Below are 17,081 nucleotides of genomic sequence, written 5' to 3' on the forward strand. Positions count from 1 at the left end.
AAGGCATAAATTAAACTCCAGGAACAGTAGCTGCAAGAGTTCTTCCAGTGAGCCTGCTATTGAATAAGAATAGAAAGAAAGAAAGAAAGAAGAAAGCTGCTTCCTGACAAAACTGCAATATAATCTAGCGGGCAAGGCAGGTCAGCAAATGTGCATTTCAGACAAAAATCTCTTCTCTGAGTTGCACTCTGGGTTCTTCAGCCATAATACGGCTCTCAATGGCATTTGTTTGATACCTTCAGCTTCTCTTGTCAGTGATCTTTTGCATATAGAACAAGTGATAATTTGTACTTAGAGCAATACCTCAGGTGCCTCCACGGAGATGATTGGTCCTTAGAATGAATTAAGTGCACAAAGAAACAGTCCTTGCCATGAAGGGTTTATAGCACAAGATAGGCAAAATGAGTTATTTTTGCCCTATTTTACAGTAAAAAAATGACTTCAGAATATCACATAGATAATACTCTAATGTACAAAATATGAAAATGTATGTAACAATGAAGTCAAAGTAATATTTTCACCTTTTCTTTTGTATGAATTAGTTAAATGGCAAAACATTATAAAACATATTCTTTGAACTGGAGTTCGAATTCGGGGTTAGAAATGCTATTTATAAGATACTTCCAACTAAGCTTAGAAGCCTGAAGCCTTCTTCAGGAAGAAACCACCAGATGTCCTTCATTTTGGATCAAACCCAAACTGCAGTGAACTCCTCCTATTGATCTGGGGGAAGATAAAACAGAGTACACGGGAAAAGCTGTATTTCCCACAGCACAAGAACAGTGTAGGTAAAATTGATTGTTGCTTGTATTTTCAGTGCAGTCCTAAAAGCTTTGCTTGTTTGTACTGTACACCTCTGTATTATGAACCAATGGTCCAAAACCCCTTCTGGGCGTTGTTTAGAGTGTCAGTCACAAAACCCAATAATGATAGGAGACTATGACCAATTAAATTAAAAAAATAATTTCGACATTAATGCTTCTGCTCCTATTTCCTAGAGGACAGTGTACCTCCAAGGCGGCTTCAAGGGGCACTGGTTGACCTGGTGTTCTGCCAGTGCTTGGAAGACAGTTGTCAAGTATTTACATGTAGATAACCTGTCAGATCTAATTAACATGCAATTACATATTATTATATTTGAATAGCAATATAGTGCAAATGATCAGAAAAGCTACCTACCATATAAGAAAGAATGAATGCCATTTTATGCATAAAAAGTAGACAGACACATGTATCTGAGGAATCCTTGCTTCCTTTTTAATAGTAGTCTTAATAGCAACATATAATAATGAAAACTGTTTTATAAAAGACATCAGTACTGGAGTACTGACACATAGACATTAGAATTCAATAGGCATCTAGAATTATATTGAATCATAATTATATTGAATCATTGTCCTTTGTAGTGCGGAGCTGCCTGTGATTCAATTTTGACTGTTCATTTAAAACATGTACTGATATTCTTTGTGGGGGAGGAGAGAGGAGTATACAGTAAAACTTCACTTTGTGAGTGTCTTTTATACAAGGTATGTCACAAATTGCTTTACTTCATTACAAAGATAATTTATAACAAATAATAGCTAAATGAAAGAGAAGCTAAACTGGCGAGAGAAAAAAAATTCTTCCTACTATCTTTTCAAATCAAAATAAACATGGCAGAAAAATCTAAAAAGGTTGTTCCAAATGGCAGGATAATCAGAAGTTTCTTGTACCAGAAATGATGAGAGGAGGTGTAAAAAACCCGAGAATCGTCATCAGTAGGTAAGTGGAAGAACAAAAGAAGTATGAAAGAGAAAGATGACTTTATGGAGTAAGCCTGAGTAAGACTATGGAGGAGAAATGCAAATTGTATCTTGAGATGAAAATGGGGTTCTGCGTGGTTGTTCGAGGATTTGAGTGATTCCTTTGAGTGCTTGAGCTAGGCTAGAGGGAGAAACTTTCTGCACATTCAAAAATAGCAAAAATTGGGTCAGCCACAGAGGAAAAACTTATGGTAGTCTTCGTGACAGGAGCTGCAGATACCAAGATCATGTTGGTAAACAAGGTGATGTTTCATCCGTTGGACATATTCTGTTGTTACGTTTAGCTTGTCATTGCTCTTGCTTTTCCTAAAATGCAGTTGTTTGTTTATTGAAAGTCAAAACTTTAACCAAGTGAAACGACGTGTTTCATTTCATATAACAGGGCTGTTTCCAATCCACATTCCTGCTGTGACTCATTATTGTGTTCTGTCCCATCCAGCTCCACTTACATGTAAAAATACTGCATTTCAGTATTAACATTTTAAAACTCTCAGACTCCCAAATCATAGCATTTATCTGATTTTCTTTAAAGCAAATTTGTGCTTTGGAAGCAAGTTTATTAAATGTCTTGAATTTTTGAGAAGGATTATAATTATGCCACAAGAGATTTGAATTCCAGCCCTCCCCATTCCATTAATCTTGAAAGTTAATTTCTGGTAGTGATGAAAGCTGAGGATGGGCTCAGCGCGTTTTAGTTAGCACACTAGTTTTCTTGTCAAACTGCTAACTTCTGACAATGATGGCAAGTGCTTGTATTAGAAAACAGAAAGCCATGCAGCAGACGGCTCACTGCTTTGAAAGCATATGGCATTATTTTTTTCCCTCATTGAGCCACAGTGTAGAAGTACATGTCAAAACAACATCTATTTTAAAAAGAGAATGGTTAGATCCCATTGTTGATTTACACTCTCTTCACACTTTATGATGAAGTCAAAACTCGTGGTAACAAGAGAAAGGAGCTGACTGCAAAGGCTGAATTCATTTAGTTTTAATCCCCAAAACAAATGATGAAAAGCGATGAGAAGTGAGAAAATGCAGACATATTCAGTGAGATTAAAACAGGAGAGAATGAAGTCCAATATTTACCAAAAGTGCCTGGAAAAGCTACATCCAGGGCCCACTCAGCTTTTCCTTTAAGGAAACACAGGTTTGCCCAATGGATGAGTCTACATAGTGAAACAGCTTTTACATCTAATTTTCAGACTAATGCAGATAAGATACAGAGCAACTCTCAGGATTCCCATCTGCCAAGCACCGCACTGATTTGCTTTTTGAGGGCACATTTTGGTGTATGAATCCCTGATTGTCCCAGTATTGCAGCACCAGTTCATGAACAGGACTGTGTGTCCACTGGTTTCCTCAACGAACAGTGTAGTACGACTAAAAAACAGTTGTGCCTTTTGAGGCAAAAATGCACTTTATGAGCAATGATAGTATAATGGGATCTAAGACCTAGTGAATGGTATTTGGGGTAAGCAGGCTAAACACTCAGTGCAATTTATGCCCTGAAAAGCATACATTCGAAGACAAACCGAACTAGGTACATTTCCAGAAACTTTTCTGGGTCACACTCATTTTCTAACCCAGCGATTCATTTGGCTCTCCTCCGTAAATGTCTTGCAGTTTCTGCTTGAACTTCTGAACCAGCTGCCCTTTATTCCCAAGCAACCTCCAAGATGCTTCACTTGTGACCGTGTGAAAGTACTTTTCACTTGGGATGGGATAACATGTCAAAAACTCCATCACTTGCTTTTGGAGAGACTTGGATCAGACCATTACAGAGAGCCTGTGAAGCTCTCTAAGCAGTCTACAGGATTAGAAATCCAGCAGGTACCCTATTGAGTTAAATAACACCGTTCTCATTCTACAGCTCAGACAAAAAAGAAGCGAAGGAAAAAATCATCCAGCGTCTCAAATAAGTTCATTCAGTGCCAGTGCAAAAGCTACAGAGGGACATCTACTTTTTTGGCAGCGTTGCATATTACCATTGCATGGGATTTTGCAGTAACCTAAGGGCCACAGAGGCACACCACCATTGTCAGAAATCAAGTTTGAACTAGCTGTTAAATAAATAAAGCTTTTGCGCAGAGGTGAATATCCTAAGGCTTGCTCCTGCCCTCAGGCACGGTGCCGTTCCCACAGGATCCCTTCAGCGTTGCTGCCCTAGGAGTCCTCCTGCTTGGTGTCATCCCAACTGTGTGCCTTTTCTAAGGTCAGAGATGGATGTGTAAAAAATTAATGCACGCTCTTTTTTTAATGCAACTTTTTTTTAGTGCAGCTCTTTCCTCCTTACCTTTATCTTTTTCTTGCTGGAATCCATGACCATTTTCCAATCCGATCCATTGTTGCTGTAGCCAATTTTGAATTTTTTCATGAATACTTTGTTTTCTCGGTGCTTGCCTCCTTGGACAATTATGCCCCTCACTATTTTTTCTTCACCAAGGTCAATTTGGAGCCATTCGTTTGTGTATGGATGAGTAGTTGGTGGCAGCGCCCAACCTGAACGGCTTGTAATGAGGCGAGCATTTTCTGGGATCCAGTTTCGATCAACTTGAGTAGATGCAGTAATCTGAGAGTCAGGAATGAGCCCAGACACCATACCCAGCATCCCAGAGCAAGGGTAATCTACAGAGAAAAAAAACAAATAAAGAGTTAACCTGAACAAGCACCAAAACAGAAACAGGACATATCAGTCAGTTCAACTATCATAACCAATTATTTCTGTCTTTCTTAGATCCAAAATAATCTTTTTGGATTTTTATATGATTTTCATTTGTTCAAAGTTGCACATCCTAGTTTTGGCAGGAAGTACCAAAATACCACAAGTATTCCTGGCTTGATGGGAACCAAAAGGATCAGAAAGTCCTGTTCTATTCTTGTTTTCTATTCTTCTTGCTAAGGCAAAGAGTGCAGGGTCACATCCGAATTTGTGAATATTTCTCTAGAGAAAATTTCCAAAATCACCCAAAACCTGGTTGCAGGTTGCTTAACTGTGGTAACATTGGAAAAGGAAATCTTTCATACATTCTGTAAAATATAATTTTTTGCCGTACTTCAGATTTTCCTATTGTATTTCTTTAGTCTCTCAGGGTTTTTCAGATGAAACAGAAGCTAAATAGTCACTTCTTTTATGGTCCCAGCTAGATATAAATTATAAGTAGGAAAAGCTGCTAACAAGGAATGAAGATTTCCAATATAGAATGTAACAGCAGTTCTGCTAACATTACCTTTATCTAAAGTGAAAAGATTTCGTAGAATGATCTGGAAGCCTAGAACACAGTAATCAGTAATTTTGTTTTCCTGTTGTATAGAAACCAGTCCTGAGAAAGATTTTGAACGCTAAAGAAACATCTTAAGGGAAAAAAAAATCTCAAGAACTACTACAGATTAGTGCCAATGAACTGCATTAAGTGCAATAAAATCACACTAGATATTTTTTAGAAAAATCAGCTTTGTAAAAAATATTACATCATTAACCTTTTCTTTAATCTATAACTTGTTGTATTTTTACTTTACATATAAAACCACATCCATTTTGTAGGAGTTACGGGAATTCTAAAACTAGAAAAAAAAGGGCTTCTAAAAAAATTCCTGCCTCTTTTATTTTTGTCAAGATAATATTTTGATGATAATGAATGTCTTTTGCTGTTACTTCAGAAAGCACTTTGGACAGCTATTTCGGTAGTTAACTATGTGATATAAAGGAGACACATTCCAGTACTGATCACTAGTGGGAACCTGGCCATGTATGCCTAGTTGCTTGAACAGGCTTCAGATCTAAGTATCTGTACCTTGCGCTGCTTTTAAATGTAGTTATGTATGTATGTTCCTTGGGAAACCTGCTGAAAACTACCTACAAATAGCAGGCATGAGAGAGAGGGACTGGAGGGTTAGGAAAGCAAAACAAGACGACAATTTGAAAAACATCTGTGTATCATCTCAGGTATTTTGCATGGAGCTGTAAAATAATTGCAAGAAAAGTAATTAAACGTTATTTTTTTCACTTTTTAAAGCTGAACACCTAAAATGTAGCGCCAGCACAACATTCAGATAACACTGGATGTTTAGGTTGTTGTGTTTTATTTTATGATTTTTTTTTTCACATTTCAACATTCAGACCAGAGTGGAAATAGTGAAGATGCATTTCACTCATAAAAATAAAGCCCACAGCATAGGCACATTAATTGCCTTGGTTTTAAAATGGTTCCCAAGACCTACCTGTTATCTTGCAGCCGTAAACTTCAAATCTCAGTGATACTCCATTTTCCCAAGACACAGGTCTAATTCTCACAAACCGTGTTAAAACTGGTTTGGCAAAAGGTCTGTAAACAACCTCAGTGGGATTGCTATTCCCTTGAAATACCTTTGTGTGGAAAGAAAAAGTATATACTTGTTAGTCTTTCTCTTAAATGGTGTTTATAATTCGGAGTTTTTTTACAGATAGTTGCGATACAAGGTCTAAGCAGGGTTGTTTTGGAGGGATGAGATGGAGAGGGAACTCTTTCATTAAAATCCTAGCACAATTTTTGCAGACAGATAAGCTTTCCTTGGGGAGGAAAAAAGAAGATGTAAGGTGTTGATGATACTAAAAAACACTTGCCACCTGCAGAGTCCCGTAACACACCATAATGCTGCAGAGCAGACCAGGAGAGCTCAGGGGCCATCTTGCAAGCAGGAGCTCACCTGAGTGCACGAAGGGTCTGTCCCCTCCCTACCTATTTGGAGGTATTCCTAATGCCCAGATCTGTATGCAGGAAGGACATACACTGGTCTTTGCCACCCAAGGACTGCTGTGTCCTGGAGGAATCCCTCAGTGCTCCATTAGGGCAGTTTTATTCATTATACACTCACAGAATGATGCAAAAAGCTACAGAACCTCAGGCTCAAAGGTTTGGTTTTCAGTTAGACTATCTAAAAATCCTATATAGCGTTAGGATAAAAACATGTATTATTTTGCTGCCCTTGGGCTTAAGAGTTCTGCAGAGTGTATCGTGCAAACCTTGTTTTGTTAACCTTCCGTTTTTAAATCCTTTCTAACAGGTACTCAGACTTTCTTTCTCTTTGCATACTGAGATGGAAGTCTATTTAAAATCTACATAGCAGGCTCTAAGATTTTCTCTGCATCCCCTGAGGCTGACAGTCAAATTAGATGAACAATGAGACTTCCACAAGAAGGGACGGGACTGTGCTGCGCTTTCATGTTGAGGATGCTGCAGACGCGCTCCTTCCTCGCAGGGCCGAAACCTTGCAATGTTCGCATCCAAAGAAGGTGATTCAGTTTCCTGCTTCTTCCTCACGTAGAGAGGACCAATTTCCTGTTGTTTTCCATGGATACAAACCCCTGTCCTTTTATGAGAGAGTCTCCCATTTCTTACACACACTGCCTACTTTCCTGTTTGTTACTTGCAATAGCCGCGTTAGTTTGGAGCGGAGGCCAGCAGCACACAGCTGTCAACTCATCAAGCTCAGTTCTATCTCAAGTAACCTAATATAGGAGTTTCATATCTAGCAAGAGATTTTAAATGGATCTACGTTTCTTTTCAGCAACTTTTTTTTCTCTGGGAGGACCTGCTGTAGTTTTCTCAAGGTCTGTATCTGACAGAGGAAATGAGTCTTTTCTCAAAAGCACACAGCTCCTTGTATGTGGTTAGCACAACACTCGTGTCAAGCTGACTTGGAGAGATCTGCGGCTGCCTGCTTTTGTTGTTCCTTCAGTAGCCAAGTCTCCTTAACTTTTCATCTGGACAAAAATATCAGAGGGAGACTGGTGTGTAGTTTTTTCTTGTCCTGTTCAATAGTAAAATATTGCCATTTTAGAAACCTGATTTTTTTATAAGCCCTTTGAACAAATAACACAGGTTTAGGAAGTGTTCTCACTAATTAAGGACAGCACATACAATAGAAACTCATGTAAAATACACTCTTGGAGAGTTTACAAATTGAAGTTGGTAATGAAAATCAGGCATGGTCTGATTTTGAAAGAGGCATTTGTTCAGATTACGGGAACCAGAGCCAGGAAACCCTGTGTCTCATACCAGCCACAGCGTTGGCTCCTCTTGTGACTCTGGGCAAGTCAGTTATTGTACCTTTATACATCATTACACAGTGCCCACATTGTGGCATTTGACCTTCTAAAGTTCTTTCTCTGTAAAACCAGGATAATACCTGTCAAAGAGAAGCTTTCAGCGTTCCTTTTTTATTGTTTTACAGAGTGCTGCTACCATTTTGATTAGATAAATGTAGTGGACTTGGCACAGCACTTACAGACGAATCGGGGACAAACCAGTAACCAAATGTTTAGAGCTAGATATGGTTACACTGATAAAGTTTAATATTACACAGCTCTTCTGGGTCTTCACAGGAAGGTCACAAAAAAGCTATTTTGAAGGGAGGTACCACAAAGCCTTTCCAGTTGCATCAGCCCCTGGCAGCCTCTGGGGATGCTGCTCCTGGGCACATCCTGAGTGAGGTGGGAAGGGAAGCACAGCCTCAGTGGGAGTATTCATGTGAGAGTTGGAGCAGATTTGACTTCTCAGTAACGAGTTTTATGCTCATGGTAGCGGATAATGAAGATTTTTCTTCTGAGTGTCTAAAGCTGTTTCATTGAGAGGTCGCAGAGAGCAAATCCGCTGATAAATGGAAAGGTGATAAAAATCTATAAGGATGGAAAGATGTGCCTAATTATCTGTCTGCATGACCCCCATCACTGAGATGCTTGGAAGTCTAACAAACTACTAATGACTTGCTAGCACTCCTGCAAGACAGCATGGCTATGCACAGGGAGCTGAGGTGCTGACACACGGCATATCCAGAGCTTCATTGCAGTTAAGGGACATATACATTTTTTAAAAGGTTCCCATAATGGTTTTCTCAAAGTCACATGGAAAATCTCGGGCAAACTCGGAAACAGCAGCACACTCCAGGGAAGAGACCCAAACCACTCAAATTATGATGGGTACAATAGATGGGGCAGCACCTTCCACCCTTTTCAGCTTCTCTAGGCTTTGGATAAATGATTTCTGTGGCCCATTACTACTGAGACAATCGCTATCTTTTGTTAACCCTGATCATGCTGATTAAACCTGTGATATCTTATTCCTCTTTTTTTAAGAGCTGATAGTAAGCAAACAGTTCAACTGCCTATTTCTTGGCCAAAGAGGGGTGAAAAAGACTTACAACAGGCTTGTTTCCCTCCTTCAGTGTAATCCAGTCCTCGCCATTGGAGCTGACATCTACGCGGTATGTTTTCAGGTAATATTCTTTCTTTGTTTCTTTTGAGATGGCTCCTTGGGTCCCAATTCCAGAGACAAAGCGGAGAAGGCCTAGATCTACCTGTGGTAAGGAATGAATTGGGACGTGCGGACAATCAGTTCAGAGCATAACAGTAATGAAGAACTGACACTCCCCCCGCCCCCCCCCATGTTTTACAGAGATAATAAGGATTTTTCACAAAGGAAATTGCAATGTATTATTGATAATAACATAGCCATAATCTCCTCTTTTGTAAACAGTACCATCACAGAGGATGGGAACATTTGCCTCATTAGCCAGGAGGGCTATTCGCATGTCAGAAAATTATCTTTCCTCTATGGGGGAGGAATCAGAGACCCCATCAACGTGAGTGGGACCCACCAGACTGCAGAGAAGTTACTAAAGAAGCTCCTCAAGGATCAGTCTGGTGAACAGTCTTACTTAATACTTTCATTAACTATTTGCAGAGATGCTAACGAAATTTGGCAAGGACACAAAGCTGCAAGGCATTGTCAATACAGGGAAGAGTCATGCAGTGAGAACTGAATGACCCTGAGGAGTGGAGTGTTAGAAATGGCATGAAATTTAGTAGTACAATATCAAAGTCATGCACTTAGGGAATGATAACAAGAATTCTGCTAAAACCCAGGAGCTCATCACTTGCAAACAGAAGAGGAGAAAAGAATCCCGTGGTGTATTAGTTAGTCACAAGATAATTAAGAATCACTGTGTGATTTTGTTGGGAAAAGGCAAATGAGTTGCTTCTACCATATGATGTATTTGAAGAAAACAGAAAGAAGCCTTAATGCAAGTGCAATAATTCTGTTCCAACTGTCAAATGTAGTGAAATTCACTCATTAGAAAATAATGGCATTTTGAACTTGCTGGAGAAATGAGTGCTATGCTGTGCACATGCATGCATGTTAGTGGCCTTTGCACTTCTTCACTCCTCTGACTTCCTTCTCCTGTCATGAAGTTACACTGCAACCAAATGGACAAGTGATTCAGGTTAACCTTCCCCTCTCCTAGTTATTCATTTGTCATCCAGATCCTTTTCCTCATCTAGTTCATCATGTGGCATCACAGAAGATGTGTTGGCATAGCTGGAAGGCTGATGTAGGGTGCAGGAGTGTGGCAACTCAAGTTAGTTCTGCTGGCAAAAGAAACCTTTGACATGGTGCACAAGTCCACATGACAAATGGCTGAAACTAGGCACAAAACTTTCTCACAGCCAGGTTGGTGACCACAGCTTTGAAACACCTGCCATTTCCTTACAGCTTTTCTTTAGCCATAACAACAAACCAATTGAAATCAAATTAATCACCCTCTTTCTCTGCAGCTAGAACCTCCTCTTTGTTTCCTAAGCAAACTATTCAATTTCAATATAAAATGACACTATTCACAAAATATTAATCAGAGTAATTTATTCCACTCAACTTCAGTTGTCCAGACAATTTAGTAGGATAATAATAGGTTGAATTAACCCTTCTCAAGTGAATGTCCCATGAATGTCTCAGGCTTTTTCATTATTTCCAAAGTACACAGAATATACGTCCCGTGTCCCACGGGCATCCTTTTTCCTGGTTGTATGTCATATATCCAAAGGCGCTGGAGCGGTTAAATCAACATGCTCTGCATTCTCTCTCAAAAGGCTGAAGGAAGCGCTATTGAGGACAGACTGGCTGCTCTCTCAATGCCTGTGTCTTATGCAAGGCATTTTGAAGTCTTCCAACACAAGAATAGCAGCCTTGTTTGTGAAGGAAAGAACTAGCTTTCAGGGCAAGGCCCCTGCCCCAGTTTTTATGGGTGGTAAAGTCTATACGTAACATTTTAGCCCTTGTCTTTTGGGGTGGAATACTGCAACATTTTGTTTTGTCATGATAAAAAAAATTCAGTCTTAAAAAAAAAAAAATCCCAGCACCGACTCACAAAAACAATCAAGTGATTTAAAGTAACTAAAGAGTCTCAGATGTTAGATTGTTGCAATCTGAAAGTTAATGGGGGAATCTGGGCATCATTGCGCGGAGCAATCTCAGCTTAACTTCAAATGCTCTCCAAACTGTACTCTGCTGATTGTAAAGTGTGCTGCACTGAGTTATGTCCAATACCACATTCACTTCCAGGCTGAAGTGTACTTGAAAATCTGGAAGTCTGAGGGAGTGCAGAGCTAAGTTATTTAAATGATCTGCTTCTCTTACAATTTGAAACAGCTCTTCAGTTTTGAAATGATTAGGGTCCCAAGCCTGTACCGTTCCAACTGATTTGAAATTATTCTAGTAGGGGCTTTTTAATATACAGCAAGTACTTCATTGTGAATAAAGTCAAGCCATGGCCTGTTACAAGAGTTCTAGGTATTTCACGCCAAGTTAATATTTAACATCGGGGGTTTAGGGGAAGGTTTGATTAGTTGATGTCTGAGCTAAAAATTGCAGCTACCAGTCACTGACCGTTCAGACAACTCAGGGTTGTCCCATCAAAGAACTTAACATGCCCAAATTTTGCTCAATCCCAAATGTTCCTATTCAGTATATCCCCTTAACTCTTGGGGTACTGAATATCCTACAGCGTCTATCCCACTGCCCAGAAGTAAGTCCTAAACACGCAAAGGATTTAGACATCACCTTCATCCCTAAAACTTGTCAGAATTCAAAAGACAGGCAGAAATTCTCCTGCCAGAAGTTGAGAGAGAGAGAGAGAGAAACTCTGAGAAGGCCTCTAATTTATTGCTTATAGGTAGGAAGAGACAACCTCTTTAGCGCTCCTGGCTCCAGTAACTGTGTAACAGTACAGGAGGAAAGGGGCACCTCGTGTCTTTAGGGACAACATCTCTTCATGTAGATGTGCTCTCTTTGGATCAGCAAATCTTTACGTGCTTCTTGAAAACTGGAACTATGTCAAAAGCACCTCCTCTCCTGGAGCGCCTGGAGGCTGATGGCTTGAGTGCCTAGCTGGGTGCCACAGCTTTAAACCCCTTACAAAAGCAAGCTGTAACCCCAGACCCGCCACATGCCAGGGGGTGTTTGCTCACGAGCTGATCGAGGAAAAAAGAATAATCTTTCTCCATCAGTGAGAAAGGAGCAGTGCAAAGCAGAAAGGTGGGGTTAAGCAGCAGAGAAGTGAAGGGTTGGAGTTTTCAAGTACTAACTCTGTCTCAGTGCAGAGGTCCAGGAGAGAGGTAGAGCTTACAGCATTTGCCTCCCTTTGACAGTTCTCTGCAGTAGTCTCTAGAGGAACTGCTCCTCTCCAGGTGCACGCAAACAGGATTTCAACCCTGAGCACCCCTCTGTGGTGCCTAAGTATGTCTGTAAATCAAGCTCTAAATTTATCAATCTTTTTCTCTAAGTGAGGTGATAGAAATAAATTATGTAGAAGACTACCTTGGAAACTGCATGACACATCTTAAGGGGCTGTTAAGCTCTCCTTCATTAATCACTTTGTGACGTATTTTGTTTTCTTTCCAATGCCTTTTGAAATTTTACCTTCTGTAAAATGCAAAATTGTGCATAAAATACACATTCTAAATGTCACAGGGACTGCTCAGAGCTGACGTTCAACCATATCAACTGCTATTAACAACTGGAACCTGAAGGTACCGAAATGCAGCTGTGGTAAGACACAGCTCTTCTGTACTATGCTATCCAGAGGAATTGTTGCAAAAGGACAGTGGCTTTGGTACAGCTGTGTCACCAAACAGATAGGAGTTCTCATGCTTTTTGGAGGCTTCTGCTTATAGAGTCCAACTACCCGTGTAATTTCCAGTCACCCTAACATGTCCTCTCCACAGAGGTCTTCAAGTGTTAATATGACCAGGGGTAACCCATTTTTCTCAGATCTAGTTGCCTCCAGTTGAGATAGCAATACAAACCTTTAAAAGCTAGCTTTTAGGTTTGGGTTTCTTGTCCTTTTTTGTTTCAAGAACTTGTGTTTCATGTTAAAATGAACTGTGGAGAGAGGCGGTGATGAAATACAGTACTTTTGAAGACAAACATCAAATGCATTTCCCTGCAATTATTTGACATTTCACTTTTTGCGCATATGATAAACAAACATCTGGTATTTATTTTAGAGGATGCAAGCGATTTTGTAAGTTATTGCATGCTGTATGGCTGTGATCCGAGATAGGCAGCTGTCTCCAAACCTGAAATCACGACATTTCATTTCCGTGACCAGAGTTTTAGCTTTGACTAACCGCAGTATACTGCTAGTTCTTTCTTCAAATTTTGCTCACTTTCATTCAGATTACAAAGCATATCTCTTCCGGAAAATGATACCTTAGGGCCTTATCCAAAAACACAGCCTTTGATAATTGCCTGTGTTGCAATGTGTCCGCTTTTATTGGTAAGTACAAGACTGGGAGCAGACTTGCCTATAGGAATCAGCCCCTAACTTGCAAGAAAAGAGGAACATCTCAAGTGGGTATTTTTTTCCAGGAAAGAAATGTTCATGTAAAAAAAGCCCCAGTTGTTCCTACTTCTCAAACGATTTTTTTTCCTGTGAAAGCATATTGCAAGACACTAGCTGTTTCTACATATGAATTGCTTCCTCTCTATTTATTTTGCAATATCTTTTAGCATCCAGGAAAAATATTTTTATTGCTGTCTTACTGTCTCCAAAAAATGTGAGTGGGTGATGCATTTTTAAGACATAGATATGCAAGTGGTGACATACACATTTTATTAGAGACCAGTTAAGGAGAAGGAAAAATAACAACATTTAGCTCTGCACAGTATATCATGTAGCAAATCTTAGCAAACTGCTGGATGAGGAACAACATGCAACATGCATGACTTGTATGTTGCTGCTTCCTGTTGTCATACATAACTATGTCATAGTACGGAAGATCTTCTTTTCAGAATGAAAAGCTGCCTTGCTAAATAAAATACAGTCATTGAAGGAGTGGTGGCAAGGGAGTAGTTTTACCAGCTTTTAACACTCCTACTGTAGGTCTGTTCAACAGTCTGAGAAAATAAAGGACAAAGTGCTAGAGTTTGATTAACAACAGGAAGCTTTTTGTTGTGGGCATCTCTTGCAGCTTGAAAAGCTGTATAATCCATCACTTGACACAACGTACCAAAGTAAATATTTTTAGAGAACTGTGTCATTTCCCTAGATAGCATACAGTGCTCTGGGTCAGATTAACGGTTGTGATGCTTCACTGTTCTTCTGTCAAATATTTAATTAAGCACGAGTTGACCTTTTTTATTAGGTGTTGCTGTTGATTTGACCAATCATGCTCTCCCATGATGCATACAGAACTATCACTTAATTTCTTTATTTATTGAGCTTTAAGTAAAGAAGAATATAATGCTAAGTAAAAATGTCACAGGGTCTAGTAGAAATTCTGAAAATAGTTTCATTAATTTCATTCAAAAATTACTTCCAAAAGTCTTCGTCCTTGAAATGAGCACTCATTACAAGAACACAGCTCCTTGATTAATGACAGGGTGTAAGTATTTATCCTGGGTTTAAGCGAAAAGAGTTAAGGCCTTAAACCTTCTCGGATCTTTGTGCAAAATTCTCAGTGATATTTGTGGCAGCTGCTGGGTTAAACCACAACACAGCTTCATAAAGAAACAGAGGAGAAAACATTGCTGTTAGTAAGATCTCTCCTGAATCACTGAAGTCTTTCTCATTGACCTTGACAGCAACATCCTGAAAGCCCCAGAAGAGAAAGCAGCTAATCACATGCTCGGCTTCTAGTCTGTGCCTAACAACTGTCCTCAGCCAGTATGCTTTACTGAACTGACGCTTATGTGACTTGGCAAAAATGGGGAAGCATGAAAGAGAAGATGAGCAAACATTCAAGCCAAAGAAATAGGAACGCTTGGCAGCAAAAAGGAAATGAACTTTCTTTAGCAGTTGAAATATTCCTCAAAATCTTCACCTTCTGCCCAAATCCTTTTCTGCAGCAGAAGAAACATAAGTGTAAAGATTCCCCCAACTGATAACAAAGAATAGACTCAAAGGATGCTGTCACATTCAGATACTGACACTGGGATTGCAGTATTGAGTACAGTAATTTTGAGGCAGATCAGCCAGTTTCTACAAGAGAAAATTTAACATAATGATGAAAAAGTATGATTGATGAACATAAGAGAACTTCAGTCATCATTATGGGGCTGGTTCAAGAAGGAAAAGATGCAGAAAGTGTAAGAAAAACAAAATCCAGAAACAAAAAGGAAAAAAGAAAATACAAGAAAAAAATGAAAGAAAAGGCCGCTGTGCCTCTGACAGAGAAAAGATAATGCTTGTGTGGGCTGTGTTGCATCTGGATTCATGGCACATTCTCCACTCTTATGTTAATTTTTTTTTGCATAAATCAGAAGCAACTAATTAAAAAAGAAATATTTAATTCTGACATGTTCTTTGAACTGGTGTTCCATCTGGTTCTGTTTGAATAGTAAAATCTGCTGTAGTTGTAAAAATTGGCAAGGAGCACTCTGGTAAAGAGAAACAAAAGAGACTCAGTACAGCAGGTTAATACACTAGCATTTCAACTTGAGACATTTCCAGAATTCAGCAAACCAAATCGCTCCAGTATGGAAACTATAAAGATCAAATGCAAAAGAGAAATGCTGCAAGTGGGCCAGGAGAAGCATGGCCACTGGTACACATTAGTTGCCTGTGATATTTTCAGTGTGAGTCTTTGAAGGAGTTTGGTTTAAAAGCAAGGGCAATGCAATGCTCCCCTGAAATGGGCTCACTGTATTGTACGAAATGCATCCAGTGCACGTGGGGTGACAGGGAATGATCCTGCTGCTACTCCTTTGCAAGCTCCACCTTACGCATTCATGTGGTGCTCTGATGTAACACGATCGCTATTCAGAAGACTCAGAAAATACCTTCATCTTAATTTATTTTTTTACTTGAAAACTACTTAAAACCTGAACACCAAGACACAATAAACTGTGACAACAAAGGGAGGAAAATGTAATCGTATTGGGATTTCTATAGTCTCTGGGATCTAAGTAATCAGCATCTTATGCCATTTGAACCCTCTCTGTAGCAATGAAGAGAAAGGCTGATTACCTCCCAGTGCTTTAGAAAAAGATTGTTCTACATCTTGCAGGAGCATATCTCGCTGTGAAATATTACTTCTTCAAAATGAAAACCTTTGCGCTTCGGCACTACATTAACTTGCAAATGGATAACCTAAGACATGTACAATGACTTGGTCAAAAAAGGAGGAATGTGAATGGCCCCTTTCTCCAGCTAAGATACTTAGGAACCCTTGCTGAGCAATAAATGAGTCAGGAACGTAATACTTTTAATTAACGTTTTCTGAATACTTATTTGTAATTTACATTTAATTTTAAACCTGAGCTTAATCCTCTGATCTGGAATGAAGACAACTCTTTAGTGCACTTTGAATGTAACCTTCCCCAGTTTGTGTTAGAAACTATAGAAAAGGGAAACTCTATAGCAAGACTTGCAGAACCACTCTTTTCTGAGAGTCGGACGTAATTGTAGGACTTTTTTTCGCCTAAGTGTACCGAGCAACTAATGCACAAATGGGAAACAAGTAATCCGAAGTGTCTCTATCAGACTGCTTCACATGTGAATAACTGAGCTTTGAGTGGAAAACACTGGATTTTGCCTATAAAGTTCTTCTGTAGCATTTTTTTGCTAGCTGCTGTCCTATTAAAATCAGAGGGTACAGGCAAAAGGGCTTAATATATAACATTTTGGTATTTTGAATGTAAGTACAATATTACTCATGTGTAGAGGCACAGAGATAACCTCTGCTTCTTCCTGCCTCACAGCATACCTATGCTAATCGGGTAGGAAGCTGGTAAGTGAGGGGATGATATACTATGCAGAATTAAACCTCTGCTGTCTCAGGCAGATCACCTTGATGGTCTAGATAGATCTGACTGTGCAACCACTGTAGTCAGAATGAGTTCCACTGAAATCACTGGATTTTGCTACTCTTAGACATTTTTGAAAGTTCAGGATTTGGGTTTTCTATAAAAAAATAGCAACAAACTGGGAAAAAAAAGTGCCAGTGTCTAAGATTTAATACTTTTA

At 39.4% G+C, this 17,081-nt stretch overlaps 1 protein-coding gene across 4 annotated transcripts in view; it reads right to left on the reverse strand.

The window, feature by feature from the left end:
- The window catches only part of NRP1 (neuropilin 1), a 115,254-nt gene that overhangs the window by 25,366 nt on the left and 72,807 nt on the right, over positions 1-17,081 (reverse strand). For all 4 annotated transcript variants that reach the window (XM_075419680.1, XM_075419679.1, XM_075419678.1 and 1 more), the window contains exons 8-10: positions 8,979-9,134; positions 6,021-6,165; positions 4,096-4,427 (exon numbers count right to left, since the gene is read on the reverse strand). In XM_075419680.1, coding sequence (XP_075275795.1) covers positions 4,096-4,427; positions 6,021-6,165; positions 8,979-9,134 — 633 coding nt within the window. The remainder of the gene's footprint in view (positions 1-4,095; positions 4,428-6,020; positions 6,166-8,978; positions 9,135-17,081) is intronic.

This window comes from Opisthocomus hoazin, chromosome 4 (assembly GCF_030867145.1).
Source record: "Opisthocomus hoazin isolate bOpiHoa1 chromosome 4, bOpiHoa1.hap1, whole genome shotgun sequence".
Taxonomy (NCBI): Eukaryota; Metazoa; Chordata; class Aves; order Opisthocomiformes; family Opisthocomidae; genus Opisthocomus; species Opisthocomus hoazin.